This window comes from Sipha flava, unplaced genomic scaffold (genome assembly GCF_003268045.1).
Source record: "Sipha flava isolate LNK unplaced genomic scaffold, YSA_version1 43_pilon_pilon, whole genome shotgun sequence".
NCBI classification, from domain to species: Eukaryota; Metazoa; Arthropoda; class Insecta; order Hemiptera; family Aphididae; genus Sipha; species Sipha flava.
The window spans coordinates 27,898-49,322 of record NW_020273171.1 but is presented as its reverse complement, the minus strand read 5'-3'; the positions used below and the strand labels follow the sequence as shown (position 1 = coordinate 49,322).

At 29.8% G+C, this 21,425-nt stretch overlaps 1 protein-coding gene across 3 annotated transcripts in view; it reads left to right on the top strand.

Annotated features, from left to right (window-relative positions):
* The window catches only part of LOC112689330, a 55,523-nt gene extending 36,939 nt beyond the window's left edge, over positions 1 to 18,584 (top strand). The window contains exons 1-14 of one of the 3 annotated variants that reach the window (XM_025562981.1): positions 6,113 to 6,411; positions 9,472 to 9,770; positions 11,210 to 11,452; positions 12,069 to 12,293; positions 13,988 to 14,316; positions 14,397 to 14,562; positions 15,047 to 15,298; positions 15,363 to 15,551; positions 15,634 to 15,962; positions 16,026 to 16,237; positions 16,301 to 16,517; positions 16,964 to 17,251; positions 18,128 to 18,236; positions 18,307 to 18,584. In XM_025562981.1, coding sequence (XP_025418766.1) covers positions 9,528 to 9,770; positions 11,210 to 11,452; positions 12,069 to 12,293; positions 13,988 to 14,316; positions 14,397 to 14,562; positions 15,047 to 15,298; positions 15,363 to 15,551; positions 15,634 to 15,962; positions 16,026 to 16,237; positions 16,301 to 16,517; positions 16,964 to 17,251; positions 18,128 to 18,236; positions 18,307 to 18,459 — 2,955 coding nt within the window. In that variant the 5' untranslated portion in view covers positions 6,113 to 6,411; positions 9,472 to 9,527 and the 3' untranslated portion in view covers positions 18,460 to 18,584. Of the gene's footprint in view, positions 1 to 6,112; positions 6,412 to 9,471; positions 9,771 to 11,209; positions 11,453 to 12,068; positions 12,294 to 13,987; positions 14,317 to 14,396; positions 14,563 to 15,046; positions 15,299 to 15,362; positions 15,552 to 15,633; positions 15,963 to 16,025; positions 16,238 to 16,300; positions 16,518 to 16,963; positions 17,252 to 17,990; positions 18,067 to 18,127; positions 18,237 to 18,306 lie in introns of those variants that run through there. The other 2 variants (XR_003149118.1, XM_025562980.1) reach the window with 2 other exon arrangements.
* The last annotated feature ends 2,841 nt before the right edge of the window (positions 18,585 to 21,425 follow it).

The following is a 21,425-nucleotide window of genomic DNA, read 5'->3' as shown; positions in this document are numbered from 1 at the left end:
TGTCGTTAATACTTTCTCCCGATGTATCGACCACGCGGGTAAAAATGTTTAAAAAGCCATAATCACATTAACCTTGGGATCATGAAACATCGCGACGGTATACGCAAGCAATATTCTTAATAATTATATATATAATAAAATCGGTAATTGATAATCAATAGGTTTTCTCTCGCGTTGCAGTTATTATATGCACGCTCGAGGTTCCCAAATATTCAAGTCGCTTGTTAAAATATTAATAAAAATATATTAGTTTTTTTTTTCGACTAAAAAACATGATAAATATTTTGTACAGCCCATAGTGGCAATTTTGTTCTACTTCATACGATCGACGTATAGTAATTGTATAATGTGATATATTGATGCTCGTATTATGTACGCTGGAGTCAAGTAATTATCTTTGTTGGTAAATCTGAAAAAGGCTGTACGAAATACCTAGTAGTAAAGTTCACATAATTAAAAAAAAAGATATGATTACAATATACGAAAACGAAACGTATCTTTAATACACAACAATCCTAAAAACATATAAATATATGTATTCTTACTACCCATGTGAATGGTTTTAGTGCAATATAAAATTACTATAAGAAAATAACCAGTTTGTTGAGCTCATCCATAAATCAGTGTAGGTACGTGGAAAAGTTGGTCATATGAGTCACATGGCTAAATTGCCGTCATATAATATCTGATGTATACCATATACGCATTGTTTAGCTGTAAAAATATTCTTCACATAAATTGTTGACCAATTCTTTATGAGGAAAAATCTTTCCTAATACTGGAAAAAAAACGTCATTTGCCTATTATTAATGCGTCTATATTATAATTGACAAATCTTTGACAAATTATGGAGCTATAATAACGTGTACGTTTTCAACTATTTTCTTATAAACTGCAATAGCAATATATTATACACCTCTTCTATTATATTAATTTACAATTATTCAGAAGCCGTTTTTTAAATTTATGGCATCATAAAATACTACATGATTAACTGTCATTGCAGAACATCCCTCACGCTGCTCCATAGTCTTGTTAAATATCCAGTACTTAGCGACATTTCGTTTATGAATAAATTATTTTATTAAAATGTGAATACCCTCAAAGATAAAAGTTAGTGTTCCTTCTTATTTTATAAGAGACCAAGCTATTTTTTTGGGTTAACCTGCATCTTCAAAACTATGGCCTAATAAGTGAATATGCCCATATTACCCTCAGAAATTTAAATTCAAAATAAGTGAAGTTCTTTTTTCCTTTTCTAATCTATATTTTATCCATACATTGTACCAATATTTAATATGTAATATTTATTCTTATCATTGAAATTTGTTTTCTCTTTTCCTTATTTATAGTGTTAATTTATTTATCTGTTCTTGTGCTCTCCAAGACATTATTAATTAAAATAAAATATTAAATGAATTAAAATTTATTGATGAACGGGATTATTGATCACATTGTGTGTACAGTAAGTAGATGGATTTCTTTTTCTCAAATGAACCCAACGAAATATTATACTCCATAAAGTTGTAACAGCGTATAATGTTCTCTGTTTTCTACTATGCGCGTGTAAAGAAAACGTTTAAAAAGCAATTATTTTGGCGCGTAGGCGATTATGTGCTCATTACTGTTTTAACCCGACCCGACACGTGAATCTCATCGCCAAAACATTTACAATGAAAAATATATGTACCCTACAATATGTCGTCTAACGATTAACGATGATCGTATTTGATAGTGTCGTACGTTATATATACATATTTTATGGACAGGGCGTAAAGTTGAGAGGCGCAGGGGAACTTAAACCAATACCTCTCATAGCCCTTTCAAATGGATCGTTCAACTTTTTGATAAAATTTATTGTCCACATTAAAAATTAACAATTACTCATAAATGTATGGTAAATGTATTTAAAAAGAAAATCGTTTTCATTTTATGATTATCAATAAATTAATTAATTTTGCCATTGATCGATAATTTATATATTAATTATTAATTATACATTATGTATATATATATACATATACTAAATTAACTGCACAGATACGAGTAGATGCATGTAGAACACTCAAAATGATATAAGAATTATAGTCCCCCTCCTGCGTTTTTTCTGATCTTTTAAGTCCCGCGTCTAGGTATTTCGCTTACTTATATCATACGTTATATTATGTACAATATAATTTAAAAGGATTTACAAACGACGATCGTATACAAAATACGAAACATCGTACGCACCGGACGTTTATTCAAAACCGATCTCGTTGTTAATAACGATTTTACACGCGCGTAAACCGCATTCTCTAAATTTGTCGCGTGGATTCTGTTGGCAACCATTTTTATCGCTTTGATACGGATTAGATAAAGAAATTGTCCGTGATACCGGTCGGATCGCACAAAACCGTCGCGGCCAATAATATAACCCGTGAACACCGACATCATCTGCGTGCACTCACATCTGTTCCAAACTTCTTCCAGGATAATAAGGAAATAACTCCCACAAAAATAAAAATATATTTATATAATCTACATCAAACAACAGTTAAGATTTCGAAGATTAAAAATATGTCTTAACGCTTTGTCCGGTAAGATGGTGTCCTTTTGTACTACATATATTCTTGAAATGAAAACGTGCCTCGTCCGCCATTAACAAGTCAATCATTTTTTTCTATTATTTCAAATATTTTTGAAATAAGAGCGTATATTAGACGTTGATGCGGTTTGAAGGATGTACAGTTTTTGCTAATTATTCATCACTCAAACATTGATTGAACTTTATGTACCTATATGATTTTCTCGATTTAGAATTGTATATAGGTATGCTGCACACATAACGAAATGATATTGGCGGATGACAGTCAATACTTCACGCGCGAGTTAATGTCATAATCGCAACCCGAAAAATAATTAAAGATATAATTACAGTATATTATATTGTATTATAATGATTATAGAAATTTCTCCGATGCGCGTTAAATACTTGTTTTCGATCTCGTTTGTGATTTGTTACACTGAACATATTTATTTACGAACCATTCATTATTAATAATATTCATAAAATGAATCCGTTGATACGGTATAAGAAAACAAGGAAATATAATTGAACCTTTCGTTAAATAATCAAAGTAATACATTGGTTAACGATGTTTGGATCAAAAAAAACTTTCGTTTATTTGTTATTATTATAAGAAATCTACAGTGTAAAAGTACTGATATTTTACTACTTCAAATTATACGAATTATCTAAATTACTTAAACGGAAACATATCAAACATTAAAGATACAATACTCGTATAAATATGCAATTTTAAGGTAACATTATTTTATTACTAATACTCAATATGCAACGAATGTACGGGATAATACTGTAAACAATTCGGCTGTATTCCTTATTATCCCCTATTATAGGCCTGTATTGACATTTCAATCGTCCTATATTTCTTTAATAAAAAAAAAGGAAACGTTTATTGAAATATTCAATGATTTCGTGGCCGATACCGTATGGTTAAATAAATGTGCGACGGCAATCGCAACAATCATGTTATTGAAACACCAAACGTTGTCGTCGACATTTCGTGAAGTAGTTTTCTTAATTTTTTTATCATTCAGTTAGGGGGAAGGGAAAACCAAGCCGTGCGCTACCATCTGTGACAGGATCGTAGAGATGAACGTTTTGCGACGTACAACTATATTTTCCACGGTCCGGAAAAATGCGCATGAATATCATTATCGTCATCGTGTTTATTATAATGCCACCAAGAACAGTTTTAAGTGGCGGAGTTTCGCCGCAGGGAGTCATTTACATTTTGCGGAACCAATCACATTATATAAAAGCACCTATATATATATAGAAAATGCTCAAGAATTGCCCGGTGCGTACCTATGACCGCTCTTTACAAGTGTACGAGTTTACAAGTGGCTCGGACCAACCAGTATTTTTTTTTTTTTAAATACCGTTCATTCATGAATGCAATTGCTTCGATTATGACGAATGTTCATTGGTTAAACACGTGTGTATATATGTGTGTGTGTGTGTGTGTGTGTGTGTGTGTGTGTGTGTGTGTGTGTATGTATTTAGTAATCCGATTCTCTGCAGGTAGACATTCGAGAAGAAAGTGGAATATCAAACGAAAGCGCTCGTGTCTGATTTTAATGTACGATAAATTGAACGTAAAAATATATTTTTATTTATTCAAATCTTCGTATGATAATAATATAATATAATAATAACTTTATAAATCGTGATGGTATTACAAGCACAGCATATATATATATATATATATATATTTGTGTGTGTGTGAAAAATAAATAAAGCGAGAAGAAAAATAGTAAAAATTGATTTGTATATTGGAATTATTTCCGTAAACGAGTAAAAATCTGTAATCGTTTATCGAGTGTGAATGCCCGGCAGTTTCTGTACATTACAAATATAGGTTTCAAAAGAAATGAAAAATTAAACAGCCTTAGGCCACTGCAATGCCGCATCAGAAAGGAGAGAAATTGTATGCTCGTGGGTTTTCAGATGAGTCGCGCGAGAAAAAGAAAAGAACTGGCCCTCAGTGAAAGATTTATACATCTCGTAGTTTCGAACTTTGATTTCTTTTAAGTCCCCAAGGACATATTTTAATCACTGAATTCCGAACATAACTAAAGGCAATAAAAACATCGATAACTCGATAGTTTTTTTTAGAAAGGTATACGTTTGCGGTTGGCCCTTCATTTAGTCAGTTTAATAATATATAGTTAGATAATATAATAATAATAATAATAATAAGTAATTGAAACATAACGTGAAACATGCTCCGTGTGATCTAAGTAAGACTTTCGTTCGTAATCGCAGTCATGCGTCGAAAAACTTGTTATCGAGTAATACTTTTTTCCTTATTGAAATCATTACATTATGTTCAAAGTGTTTTTAGTTGCGTGATTTTAACTGTGACTAGTACGATTATTGGAGTTGTCTCGTACATTAAATACGCTAAATATTTAAAAATTAATATAATAAAAATAGTGCCATAAACATTGGGGCACCAAAAGCTTTTTTATAATCTAAATAATATTACTGAAAGTTAACCATATTATTTAATTCAAAATATTTAACACATATTTAACCTAACCAAACCATGGTCTCGAAGCGTAGTCGACATCATTAACATTATGTTGAACGGCGGTGTTGCTAGTTTACTTTTGCCACGAAATCGGCGAGATGACAAATTAACAATAATATACCATTTATATTCTATTATTATTGTTAGTTGATATAATTAATTTAATAACATTAATAACATAAACGAACATCGACTTGATTGAGTTGTACGATTTTATTTTAAACTCGTTTACAATAGTATTCACATCCATGTAGACCAGGGTGGCGTCGAAAAATCAGTTTGAGTTACATTACGTGTGTTGTTCTTTAATCGTCGATTATTTATTTTATTCATTTAATAAATACAAAATAAATAGTTATATAAAACCTCCTATTCTTAATTAGTCGTATTGTAGCTCAAACTTAGCTTTAATTATAGGTTGAAAAATATTTTGTCGAGGAGTGATGAGGGCGTTGAAAATGGTTTTCGGCACCGGGCGCTAATTATCCTTGGCTCGGTACTGTATGTATCGTAAAACTCGCAGGACACTTAAATTTCGACAAGTTATCGAGTAAATACACAGGTAACGTACCGATTAAAAATGTCAATCGGTTTCTCCGCTGTAATAGCGGTAATAAGAGGTTTTCCTCGGACGGTAAACGGGTTATCGAAATCGTTGTTTGAACAAGAAACAAACGCCTATTAAACGCTAACGCGACCGAAGTCGATTGTTTTCGTTCGTTTCGTCACGTACAATAGTAACGTTTTCTTGCGACGATTCGCGTGACGACGTCCAGGACGTATTACAAATATTATCCTGTATTGGTCGGCGACCGCGCCGGAGGCGCTTTACCGATGGCCGCGGATTACGTGCTGCGACCGCGGTCGACGTGGAAACGTTATAAACACACGTCTGCGTTCGTCCGGTATTTCGTCCGTATCGCGCGGTCCGTTTCCGCCGCCGCGAGCGCGCGCGTGGCGGGGAGCGCGGATACGACCGCCGCCCGGGCCGTCCGTCACACAGTCATAACGGTGTCTGGCCGGATCCGACCCGGTAACGGAACACGTACACATACGCGCGCGCGCGCCGCGACCCGTCGTTGTTCGCGTCTTCCGAAATAACGTTTCGCTCGCCTTAACGACGTTCGCACCGCACCGAAAACCCGTCAAAAACGGACGGGAAACATCCGTCCAAACCGTCGTCGTTTATTTTTTCGCGCAAACGTAACGATAATGCGATTGAGCATCGAACGAATCGGTCAGAAATCCGATTACTTATCGGTCGTCCGACGGCTGCGAGACGCGAACGGGACGCCGACAAATCTTAAAGGTACCTATGCGGATTTATTCTATTTCTTTTTTATTCCCCCCCCCCCCCCCCCCTCCTCCCCGTCGTCGTCGTCGTAAAAACGCGCTTGTGCGTCCGATTCGCTGCGATAGCGATGACTGCCAGTCCGTTTGTTTTCAAAATACATAATGCATAATACGGGTTCCATGTGTATCTATTAGACCCAAAATGCGTACGGCGTGAAAACGTGGTTATCGTATGGTTACACGTAAATTATGTACTAGAACGTGACATATATTATCATGTACAATATGTAGTGTAAATTATAACGCGCGAATGATTTAAAAACAATACGTTAAATGTGTGTTACGTTAATTATGTTCTTTTTAAAATGCAATTAATTATATATATATATATGTACGTGTGATCTCGCTACGGTGAGATAAATCACATTTTCTCTCGTTCTATGACGTGGTACAATTTAAAACGTGCTATTTTTTTTAAGAATTCTGTCTTTAAAAATCTGAGTGTTCAGTAATTTCTTTTTTAGTTTTGTGTTTTCTTTCCTTTTCGTCACAAATATTTTATATCACTGCACTTTGATGTACAAATCTTTATTAATACGTCATTTAATTCGAACTGAAATATAATGGCTAATAATTTTGAATTGTAATTCCGATATAATTATTATAATAGTTACTATAGATGAGTAAAAAAGTTTGAAAATTAATCAATAAACACCAACCATCGTGTTTAAAAAATGTACTTTAATTATAATTTATTAAGGATTTGAATTTTGTTTGTATAAAATGTGTCGCTCAAAGGTTTTTTGAGTTTTGTTTAATAAAATTTAAAATTTTACATACCAAAATTTGGTTATAATTCTTCATATTTTATTTAAATTTAAGAATCTCAATAAACTAGCTATAATTACAAATAACAGTTTAATTTTAGTTACAATCAAATCTTGATTTCTCGACGAAATGTTTTAATTATTTTTCACAATTAAGTTTCGAATACAACTTGAAACAGTTTTAAGGTAATGTTACAATATGAAATTTGTTTTTTTTTTTATTTCGGAAAGTCTCGATGGCACTGATTTTTTTTTTTTACGAATATTTATAATTTGAATTATATATGGTTATCTGAGTTCCGTTAAAATCGTTTTTCGAATAAAATGATTCATCATTGCTTTCTAATTATATAATTTTAACATAAAATACGAGTACGATTGATCAACACCCTGTCACTGTGTTGTGAACTAAGATCCTCCGTTCTTAACTCCATTTAAAAGAAAAATATAGCTGACAATATTGTGTTCGTTAATTTTAGTAACATACCAGTTTTTTAATTTTATTTATTTTTTGCTCAAGTTCAATTATTCGCAATCTTATGCCCTGATATTTTTAACGGCCATACTACAGTTAAATTAGTTATACTCGTGGCGACGGGGAACAAATGCTTGAATACGATACTAACGAGTGTGTATTTTGAATTTTTAAACATTCATATTTATTTATTATTAGCTTCAATTACCATTTAGTATTTACTTTTTTATTTTCTATTGAGATAAATGTATTTATTATAAGATCATCTTGTTCTGAATAACTGAATAAATACTATACACAGTTGTCAAATATTGTCAACCGTAAAATTTTACATCGCTATTGAAAATATAATACGTACTGATAGTTGATACGAATCATTATGATGTGTTACTTTTAGAACACTTTAATTTCATAAAACTCGAAAATGTTTGTCCTTCGGTGGATAATATAACTAACCCGTTATGCAGTTTTTAAATCAATTTTACAATTTCTTAATAATAAGTATAGGTGTATATATTTACGGACTGCGAACTTAATTGTTAGCGATTTCACCAGCAATAATCGTTATCGTTATACCGAAAGTGAGTAGTCATTTAAGTACAAGTGCACTGAGTAAAACATAAAATTATATTAGTATACCGGGTTGGATCATTTTAAACAAGATGTGGAGAATGTATTTTATTAAAATCTATCTCGAAATATATTCATAAGTGCATACTCATAACCTAGTAGTATATAAAAATTACGTTTCGTAAGTTTAAATGAGTTTGAAACTATATTCACATATTTAATTTTATTTTATTCTTATTTTTTTATCTACGCCAAATAAAGATAATTTTATAAACCGTATTAATGCGTCGGTACATAATGTATGGCCATAATAATGGACATCGGTATCACTCATGCATCCATATAGTAAACGTATCAACAATCATTGCATTATTGGAGTGTTGTAGATACCAATAAAATTCGTGTTTATAACTTATTCTTCTTCGTTAACCACATTTTTTATCACGGCTATTATTTTTACATTAAAAACGTAACTAGATAACTATTTGAATAGCACGGTGTACGGTGTTGAAAACTCAAAAAGAAGTAAGCCTAATTAAGAAATAAATACGCAGACCATATGTAGATGAAAATGTAGGTGAAAAAACCTTTTGAATATAACTCCAGTTGAAACGTATTTTGAATGCTAAACTTGTTTTCTTTCCTGTGCGGCCAAGAATTGTTATCGATTCACTTAATTACCATTAATTAGTTGGGTCCGAAGTTTTTTTTATCAAATTATATTTAGTTTTCATAATTTAATTAATTAAGTTTCATTGCATACTGAAGATATTGTAAAATTTGCTTGTTAATACTCAAAGAAACAAAAAAATCGTAAAAATCTTCTCGTCCAAAAACGAATGAAAAACGTGTACAGATAAAGCATGCGGCAGTCGATTGAGCGCGCGAGCGTTCTACTCTCTACACATAGCAGCTCATCATGAAAACACGTAATTTGTTATGATTGTTACGTTTGCAATCGAAATGATCCGCGAATCGAAAAATTGTAATATAACATATAAATGTAAATAAAATAAATAGTTCACACGTGTACATGAAAATATTGCGACATTTCGGTTTCATTTTCTATGTTTTTTACCTGTACACTGCCTCGAAAGTCGCGAAAATGCGCGTCGACCGGATTCCACTACAGCGATATTTATCATTCTCATTTAGTTATTTGAAATTCTTCTTCCTATCTATCATGTTCGTTTTTTTTTCTTAGATGATCAGTACCGTGTGATGCCCAGCGTCAGTCCGTAGTCTACAGCTTCAGCTGCGATGGGTAACTCGAACAGTCACGGCAGCTCGTACGCGACCAGCGACACACAAGTGATACCACCGCACTCATGGGCTTACTCGTTCCCGCGGTCGCAGTACTTCAGACCACCTGCCACGGGCTCAAAGGTGCTGCCGCCGCACGTGCCCAGCCAACGGCTCAGACCCACCGAGAACGGTTCCATGTTGCACAATGTCGGCACTATAAACGGCAAACGGCCATACGAGTACATACACCGTGACGACGTGAGTGCATATCATAATATTATAATTTATACCTGCAGGATCAGAAACAATTTTTTTCTCTAGTTGTGTTTGAGAGAGAGCCATTTTTTAAAAAAGTTGTACAATCATGAAAATAACAATTTTTTTTTTTTTTTTAATCGTCTCTCAACCAGTTAAAAAAAACTTGTTTCATTACTGTTATAAAATATATATTTGAACCAATAACGCAGTGGGTCTTCTGTATTTTTAAATTATATTTTTCATCATTTATTTCAACAGAAACCTCACCTGTAAAAGTCAGGAACCTCTCGATTTCGTCTCAAACGGTATTATTTTATATCTACTTTTGTTTGCCAGTATTATAACATCGGTACCCGAAATCATCGAGATATTCAGGATCTAAATGAAAATCGCACTATCCTTCGTATCTACATTATTAAACTTCTATCATGAATACTCGATATATTGATTTTCTTTTTCAATAATAACATTTCTTAACCGTTTTGAAAAAATGATTGAATTAATTTTTGTAGCTCATATAATTGTCCAAATGAAAAAATATCAATGAATACATTAATATAATAATTTCTTAACTAATTTTGACCGTGACTCCGTTAACTGGAAAAAAATGCATAAAATAATAACATACTAATCCTTGAAGTATGTTAAAAAAATGTGGAATGTTAAAAAGAAAACCATGGAATAACACTGATAAATACGAGTATATGAATATGATGATACTTTTCACAATGCACCTAAGCACGGATGTACTACGTTTGCCTATCTAAAACTCCTTGTTACAAATATTTATATAATATATAAATATGTATATTATACCCATAAAATAAAAAATTTTACTATTACACAATAAATCAATTATAATGATCATTTATATTTCATAATTTTTATTTTACTATAATATTAAAATCAAATTTAAATATCAATAATATTTTTTTTACGTATTATTATAATTATTTATTTTAGTATCATTATGTAAAAAATTAAATATTCATGTTATTCATGTATGTCATAATAATTTTTACGGATTTTGCACTAAATAATTGTGTTATATTAATCTTATAACCTATATTCATTTTTATTGTATAAACAATACGTTTCTGGTTTTTTTCATGTAGTTAACATAGAAAAACATAATGGTCAACCCATGCGTTATGTATATAAAACAACAAATATGTAAACATACAATATTGTATATTAATACTAAAATTTCCATGTTTATAATTACGTGAATTGTTGCTTTTAAAACAACGGTATAAAACTATTAATATTTTAATTCAAGGATATTATAATTAAATCATAATATTTGAAAAATAACATCAAGCCCGTGCTATTATCCATATTATGACTGTAATATTTTTTTTTGCTTTGATATAAAATGAAAAACTCGACAATCTTAATCGCGTTTGACATGCACAAATATAATGATTGTCGTCTTTTAGCTACCTCATGGATATGAAATGCAAAGACACGCACCACGGGATGGTAGACGAGATCGTATGGGATACAACATGTACACCAGTGAACCAGATTTACGGTTCACAGACTCTCGTCAACCACCACCAATGGGTTACCAACATCATAACAACCATGGGGATAATGGAGCTGTCAAAGGTAGAATGTCCCGGTCAAAAAAGAAGTATAGAGCACCTCAAATACCTCCTGCTTCGTCACATCACAATGGAGTGAGTAGACCAAAATTGATATTGATATTTATTTTTATTTTTAACAGTATTTTCAAAGAGGGTATGTGAAAAGTAATACGTTATAGTTGTCGTTTTAAACATAAATAACATAATTATAAATTCTGAAAATTTACTAAATTCTACGAGTGAACCAGATCGTGTTCGAAAAAATTGATTAATTAGTGGTAATTTTTGTTTTAAACATTACTACCCACACACTATTGTTATTTGTTATTATTATTATTATTATTATTATTATTATTATTATTATTATTATTACTTGATATAAAGTTAAAACTATTATATTTATTCTAATATTAATAAACCAACACTGATTTTTAATTTTTAATTCTTGGAAATATAAAATTAATTTTTTTCTTATAATTTAGCAATAAAAATCCATTATCTTATTTTTATACGATAATTTTTATAAGATATTTTTTTATCTTATCTTTATATTTTAAAAAATATTTCAATACTTTCATAGACTTATATAATGATATTTTGTTTTGTCCGAAATGCATCCAAAACGTCAATATACACTGCTGAAGACATTGATTAATCAAAAACGAAAGTATGTTAACATATAATTTTCGTTTTCTTTTCTTGTGCACAGATGGAAAGTTCTTCGCCAGACTCGTATCAACACTGGGAGAACCACAGAGATAACAGTAGGTCTAGTCAAAATAAGGGTGGTATGCCGAGGTTAAGATTATTTAAGACTAGAGCAGAGACAAAACGTAAGCTTAGTAAAGATGAAATAAAGAATGAAGAAATTCAGTCTAATGTCCAACCCCAAGCCAGCAATTTACACCGAAGCATGTCTTCCCCACAATTTCAAGTGAGTACAAAACTATCACGTGTTTTGTTTTGTAATATTAAATTGCTACTTATTCAATGGTCGTATCTTCGATTTAAAGCAAACGACTATGTTGTACTTTGATTATAAATAAAAATTATCTTTAATATTGCCATATTTTATATAACTGTGTCCTGTTTAGATTTCTTTTTATCCAATAACTGCAGTCTCGAAAAAGATAAAAAAAAATAATCGTATTTATTTTTTATCGGAATTAAAATATGCCGTTAAAATTTCAATGAACTAATCTGAATTGTTTTGTATAAAAAAAAAATAGATATACTTAACATTGTATTTCATTTCTACCAGAGTTTCTAATATATGGAATAAAAATAAAAAGTAAATATATACATTGAAATATTGTAGTCATCAAGAACTTTAATCGTACCTGTATAGGAACAACAGTGGCGGAGACATATTACCGCGACCGTTGTTCCCATATAATAAGAGAAAACATATTCTGAATCGCACCATTTGGTTTTTGCGCGACGAAACAGCTCGGGTAGAATAGGAAATCCGCCTGCTCGTGTGACGTGACAAATTACTCGAACCCACTCAAACGCGGAATAATCGTTGGTTCAATAACACGAAGAGATTTTCCATTTTACCAAAATTATAGATATATTTTTCAGTGTACATATTGCTCAACAGTCGTATATTGTACGCTCGGCGATACATTTTACGCGTGATGAAATATTTTTCAAATTTCCTAACCTTATCAATTGATAGTGACTAGTGCGACTAGTTAACGACTAGTGTTAAAATGTTATCCCAGCATTATAGACTGCAATTGAAATAATATTTATATTTATCATTCAATACATAATTTTTTAAGTTATTTCAGTGCTGCGTCATTTCTTTCAAGTTTAATCATATTTTCGTCCGTTATGACCATCGAGAATTGTAAACGTGAATTGTGAAGATCATGGCCGAACAAATAACTTTGTTAAAATTGTTTAACACTTATAATAATTATAACTCATAAATCAATTCTTTAATTTTACGTTAATGACATATACTAAACCATACCGATAATATTACAGTAAATCGTTAAGACATTTATAATTTTATAATTTATTTTTTATTTTTATTTTTTTTTGCTAAAATTATATCTGAGACTAAATACTTCATTCAAAAAAATAAACATTTGAAAACGGTTTTTAAACACCTTTTTATGGTAAATATATAAATATATATATATTTAAAAAAGTAAAAAATGTTTACAAATATTTAAATTAAAACTACCCATAATATTATCACGCTAGATTCTGTTTTGATTAATGGCACTCGAATTATATTTTCCTATTGTATCAGTTATAAAAGCCGTTGCGGAAACCAATAAAGAAAAAAAAACAATTATCGTTCAGAGAATATTTACGCTGATAAATAATTTAAATTTGACAGTAACTTCTAAATATATATTTTTTTTAGTTGGTTACTTTATATAAGGTGATTTTAATAAAACTATATAAATTGTACTGTATATAATAATGTTTATACATTTACTGAAAATCAATTGTGATAGGTAAAAAATGTTTTATATTATTTGCGTAATATATTATACCGTATTATATTTTATTCGATGACGATTTCTAATTGTTAATTCTCAATGAATACCTAAAAAAAAAAAAATTAATAGTTTTTAAACCGCCTTAAAATGCCTATCGTTTTCATAGGCCGAATTGAAACGTGTTACGGAAAGGCTGAGAGAAAAGGAATTCCGTCATCCGCCCATAGGCCGTGCTTCGGAAAGCTCGTCCAATCCAGCGTCCGAAGAACGTGCGGTGATCATCGCTAACAACGACAAGCACCGAGAGAGTCCTGTGAACTCGAACAGAGAACGGTTGATGGCTGACCGGGCAAAAAGGATGTCTAGATCGATACCGAACCTTGCGACAAAAGTACAAGAAGACGATGATGTACGTTGTACGGGCGAAGGTTCATCGGCCACGGGTTCCAACGATGAGAACGCGAAGAACAAAAGAGACAACAAGCCGAAAACAAGGTAGGTACTCTACTGGAGTGTGGTTACAATGTTATTTAGATTTTATTCTTTATTTAATATGTTATACACCGTTGTTATAGTGCACCAGATACTAAACCGAAAACATTCTATTTCGGTATGAACGAATTCAACGACGAGAAAAAACTAAACAGGAACACTGGAGACGTAGACCGATTTGCCGAAAGTTTTAATAAAACAAACGACTCACCATCAGATAGTATTGTTAGTAGTGATCCGACGGACGAGGTATAATATAATATTTTATGTTCGAAAAGTAGATTTACATTAGCATATAATGTGATACGTGCGTAATTAAATTGAGAATGTTAATTAGAGCAGAAACTGTTGTACCATCGTGTGAAATTTGTTTTTTAATTTGTTGACGATTTAGCTATTGGTCTCTCACATAATATATATTCAAAAAGAGTAAATAGTCTTAAAGTTTTTTCTTTTTATAAATTTAGATTAAATTGAAAATTTTTTAACAAATATAATATATTAATCAGTAATAAATTAAATAATTGTGATTTATTTTCGGAAAATATTTTAATAACATTTATCTTTATTGTATAAAAAACATTGAAAAAAGTTCTTTTGTATTTGTTTAAAATTTAATTTATTATTTTAAATATTTCATGCTGAAAACTAGAATACATTTAATTTTTTAATAATGTATCTATATTTAATTGATTTGATGTATATATATATATATATATTTTTTTTTTTACAGAGTGGTGGAGACATATCTCTTCAGCTAAGACCTACATTACCTAGGAAACAATTTGATATCCCTAGGTTTAGTCCTACAGCTGCCTGGCGTTTACTAACTGCTTTAGAAAGTCCAACTCCAGTTAGTCCAAATTGTAGTGGCGGAGAGGAAGATTTGATACCAATTATAGATCAGCCCCACAATTCTGGAGATAAATCTGGAGATAGTGGTATTTCTGGAGATGCTAGTCCACATTCAGCCCACAATTCACAAGTATTACATAAATATAATTGTAACGCATTATTATATACACAAATATTATAAAAATAACTTTCAGGTGGCTTGGACTCCTCAGCAAGACTTAGAAGAAACAAGTTCAGATGGAGGGTTGGATTCAACACCAGTATCACCTCAAAGTTTGGATACTACACAATTTTCTAGGACCCGTACAGTGGCTAGGCCAAGTTTTTGTCTATCCTTACCAAGAGATGAAAATACAGGACTTGACAAAAGATATGGGCAGTTGGTAAATATTTTTTATGTCAAAAATATTATCTTTTTTTTTATATATACCTATGAAATATAAAAATATATTGTGTTATGTACAGAATGAAGATTTTTCACCAATGAACCCGCCTAAATCCAATGGCTATTTCAAATCTAAATTAAACAGAGGAAAAACCTCAATTGATAAAAATAAATCACACTTGGATGAAAACTGGGTGTTGAGTAGAAGTGTACCAGATTCATTACATCACTCAGGTCTAGTTGGTAATTTTCCATCGCAAAATTGGACCCAATTTAATCATCAAAACAACGAAGAACTGGCTGATGAAGAATTAGCTATGTCTTCACTGCCCAAGTTTTCATATTTGGCAGCAGGTAGACGAGCTATGTATTTGCCAGAATACAAATCTTTGAACTATTTATATGAGAAGTATATAGAAATATTTTAATATGGTTTTTAGTCCTTTTTTTTAAACATTTTTATAATGCATAGGGATGTGATGAATGTACTTGAGAATAAAGCCATTGTATCAAAATCATGTGAAGATCTTACAAGAGATGATCAAGAGGACAACCAGTTATCAATCACGAATGAAAAGTCTAAACAAAAATCCACTAGTAAAAAGTTTGCATTTCAGAGTACCATACGACAAATTGAACGAAAAAAAATAGCTGAAAAATTATCAAAAGAAGCAGAGTACAAAGGTATAAAATTCTATTTTTTTATTATATACGACGTTTAAATCGAATCAAACATATTGATTATAGAACGCCAAAGATTAAGTGAAATGGAGGCTATGCGTCGAGTGGAAGAAGAGTTTCAACGAAAAAGGGAAAGAGAAAAAGCAGATATTCGACAACAGTTAAGGCTTTACACATTAACACAAGGTGATAGAGAACCAGCACAACCTCTTCCATCCAGTACTCAAATTCTTTCAGAATTTAGAGAGTCTAGACGTGACTATAAAGACTTCAATTCTTCCAGGTAAAAAATCATAAGCATCTGATTTTTAGTAATGTTTTTAAAAAAATAGAATTAATATATAATTTTTCAAAAACCAAAATACAATTTAAATTTATACATTTTAATTTTATAATTACATTATTTAATTTAAGACAAGACATAATATCTATCATGTTTTATTTAGCTTAAAAACTACTTTTTACTTACTAATCTATGCCTATTTTGACCACTGTGCTCCTTGTATATCTTCTCAAGTCACCCAATATTCAAGTAGTTTATTTTTACATTTTATTTGTTTTAATAGTAAGAAGTTAATAACATTGAATTTTCAAAAATAATTTAACTCTTACTAAAATAAGAGGTTATATTTGGGTAAAATTATTTCTTAATGAACATGTTATTATACTCATTAACAAATTAATCAATTGAAATATATAAATAATATAAATATATAAATACACTTTTAGAGTTGAACACGAACCCAGTAATCGTGCTGAAACTCCAGTTAAAAAGTCCACAACTATACATCCCAAAGTTGTGTACCAGATGCCCAAAAGTACTCCAGTGTATGTAACACCAAGTACTGTTCGTAAACAATGTAGTGGAATCGAAAAGATTGGTTCGTCTACACCAACAACTGGTAACTACAGAAGAGATTTTGCTCAAGGAGCTTTACCACATTCGGTTGCGAGTTCAGACTCTGAAGTTTCAGTGTCAAATACTCGACCAACTTCGCGTACAAAGCATAGAAGCAGGTAAATATAATATCTCAAACCAATGTAACCTAACATTGACTAAAAATCATAACTACCGGTTAACTGAATTTATACATAAACTGGAAACATTCTATTACTAAGTGAATTAGAAATGCATGATTACTTAATTCAAAATGTACTCTTATACTTAATTACACAAACAGTTAACAATAATTAACAAAAATAATAAGTATTTATACTAAAAAAAAAGTGATTATAGAGTGATATTAAAATTGAGTATTAATAAAAATCATAAAACCTATAATATATTATATAGATTTATATATATATATATATATATATATAGTTAGTAAAAATAATTTAAGTTAAAAAGTTGACTAAATTATTTATTTTTTAGTATTTGTTATAATAGTTTGCTTGATATTATAGTATATTAATTATTTGATTATTATAACTTCTTCACTCTTAAAAATACAATTCTGAAATATTGAAAAAATGATTGAAAAACTTACTAAATATGACTAATTTAAAATTTAACTATTTTCACACAAAATGAATACTTTCTAATTAATAGAATTTCAAATTATTTAAAGAACCTATTAAAGATTAATTTATACTTATAATACTATACTATATTAGCAACTCTTGACAAACAAAAACCATTAACTGGAACAAATTAGACAATACCTCTCACTTAACATTAATAAACTTAGTGTGTAATAACACAAATCATTACACTTCTAACTGTATAATGCTTTAATTAACAATTCTAACACAGGTTTTAACAAGTACGAAGCTCGGGATTAAGTGTATATTCTAGTCAACAAAATCAAGTCACCATTTCACCAATATAGGTTGGTAGTAAATGTTGCTTGATATGTTGTACAATAAAAGCTTATTTCGTTTTATGCATAGATCTGCCAGTCCAATATCTGATCGAGAAAAAGAAAACAATGGTATTGGATTAAATCTCGATTATGTGCATATCATCCAAAGTTTAAAGGAAAAACAAAATAACGAAAAGGTAAATCTATTAATAAATCTTTTATAAAATTGTATATTATTATGTATCTAATCTAATTAATTTTTACTAGACACTAAATGAAGTTACCAGTGAAATGATACCGGCTAGATCTATAGCCGGTGTGAACTCTTTACAACCATTTATAAAAAATAAAAATTCAATGTACAAACCTATTGTTTTCAATCCGATAAACAAAAACAAATTTGCTCAACCATTGATGTAGATTCAATTTTATTAATTTTAAATATTGATTATTATATATATTTTTTTTTTTATTATTATAATTTTTAATGAATTGTTTGTATTCCACTAAAATAAGTTACTCGACTAATATAATTAGTATTAATCAGCTAATATATATATATATATAGTAATTTTAGAAAATACATTTAAATATTTGATGAATTATATAACTTAAGTATACCTGATTATTATTTTTTCGCTATAAACATTATTTATAAATTTCAAGTTTTACATGTATGTTTCAATTATTGTTATCTTATTTTATTTAGTTTATAATACTGCAGCTTAATATAAACAAATCACATATTATATTATTGTTAAAAATATCACATTTTATTTCATTTATATGTTGTAGAATATAATATTCCATTTGGTTGCCATAATAAATGTGTTAAAAGTTAATAACATTGGCATTTAGTTTTTATCAGTATTTATTTTATATGCAATGTTTTTTATTCAGCATTCACTTGAAATATAAATGGTTATGTTACTGGCCATTAATGATTAGGAAAAGTTGAATAAATAATTCAGAATTTCACTACAATATAAATTTTATTCAGAAACAAATTTAAAGAAACTTAGTTTGATTTATAACAACATTAATTATACTTAATTTTTCTGAATTCAAAAATAGTTATCATTATTATTTTATGTTTATTTATTTTCTCTCACTTTTCCTAAAAATCTACCAAAAAAAATTAAAAAAAAAAAATGTCCAAGAAAAGTTCTTAATTAAAAAAAAAAAAATTAATATAAATAAATAAAATCAAATGGTTCTTCCACTACCAACCCATCAAATTAAATATGAGGTACTGTTGCTAAACGGGTTCTCTCCATCATGCTAATCAAGACATTTTATTATATTTTATTGTGTCATCTCATTAACTTATTATGTTTGTTTGTATAGATAATAAATTTATTTTATTTAATAAAATAATGTATTAATTCTGAAAGATAATACTTAATTAACTTACATATTTAATATGGTAAGTGTATTTAAAATTTTTTGATTATGATATTCTTATTCTTTAAAAACTAAATTTAGGTTATTTTATAAATTTTTTGCTCCATTTCATTTTGAATGATAATATAGTAAAGTAGAAAAATTTTAATGTGTATTTCACATAATTTTAATTATGAAATTCTAACAAGTATAATAAAAAAAATTATAATAGTTGATAATTGTGGTTGTTCTGTACACGTAACCTCAAAATAAATTTATAAGTATTTTTTTAATTTTGAATGTTATAATTAACTTCAAATGGAATAAAAATGAACAATTGATTGCAATTTTTTTTATTTACCCATTTCGGCATATTTTATAAATTCGAAGTCCAATTTTTATTTGCAATCTTTAGAACATTATTTAACCCTCTAAAATAATTTTCAAATTAAAAAAACATGAGGAAAAACTGCATTTTTCCCCTCTGCTCAGTTTTGTAAGTCAGGATCATTTTTTACGGGCACCTAGTAATATTTAAATTAATAACATGTAATTATAATACATAATAATTGAGTAAACCAAATTACACTTGAACTATCGTTATAAATTAAGCAATATTAATATCCTAGTTATTACTTATTAAGCAATATTTTGGTGTTTTTTTACGCTTACACATTTTAAATCATGAACAAAACTGTAAAAACCTAATACCTATAAATCTGCACTTACGAACACGGGCTCTGGATTGATAGGTTTAAAGCCCTCGGAAATTTGTTTTACGCCTACCACAATATAAATGCAATGCGTCAATTGTCCATCTAATGTGTGTATCGTATAATTCAAAATCATTAGGAATTAAAGTTTTCCCGATAATTTCTATTGATGCAAATAATATTTAACGAAAATTTATTACAAACGGCTATCCTAATAGAATCACGATTTTTCTATTGTTGTTTGTCGTTTGGTTTAACGAAAATTGTTACTTATTATAAATAAATATTACCGTAACACATATGTGTTTGTGCAAAGCATACAAAAACATGGATAAAAATCAAGGGCCCCAAGGACAAATTAATCTAGGCCCTTTTCACACGAGGTATTAAACTTGCCACTGACATCCAGTGTCTTCTTTTAAAGTGTGAATACCAAAGAGATAATGTAATCGCAGTTATGGTTATTCCACAGACTAAATGAAAATAGTTATTTATAGCCTATGGGTCTTTCTTGAAAATGTTATTTGTCTACGTTTTAGATCGATATTGTAGTGTTTTCACTTTATTGTCAACTTGTTACTATACAGCATACGCTATAATTATTTGGGTAAGTTATCAGCACGATTCATCCATAAATAGATCGACACCATAATCAAGACGTAGTGAACTTGGTCACACCCGGGCCTTTTTTGAAGCCCGGGCCCCTGGGCTACATCCCTAGCTATCCTCCCTTCTCGTCGGGCCTGTACAAAAATAATACAAGTATTTGTTTATCAAACTATTACTGTATCGAGATTTATAATTGTTTAGTTTTCATTATATGTGAACGGTGAACCATAAATGTATTATGATTAGAATGGATATAAAAACGGTTACTAAAATGTAAATACATTTTAATACGATTAACTGATATTTTAACACGTTCTGTGTTTTCAAAAAATAAAGTTTTATATAATATATATATTTATTTTTATAGTACCTATATATTTACCATTTTCGTAAAAGGTGGCCGGCAGGTACATATTTTCTAATAATACGTTTGCTTTGCACACAATGAAAAATATTTCTACATAAGTTATAGGTAAGCAATAGAAAATCAAGGTTTGAGGGATTTCGACACCGGTGTCTTTTTAAGTAAATTTTCACGAAAATTAATAAATATATATTTTCGTCCCATATAAAAAACGCGCAAGAAATCGATGTCTAATAGCGAAACAAAATCGTGTATCCTGTTTGATCTGTAAGATTTTATATCAACTCGTATTAATGCTTAAATAGAAAAAACATTAT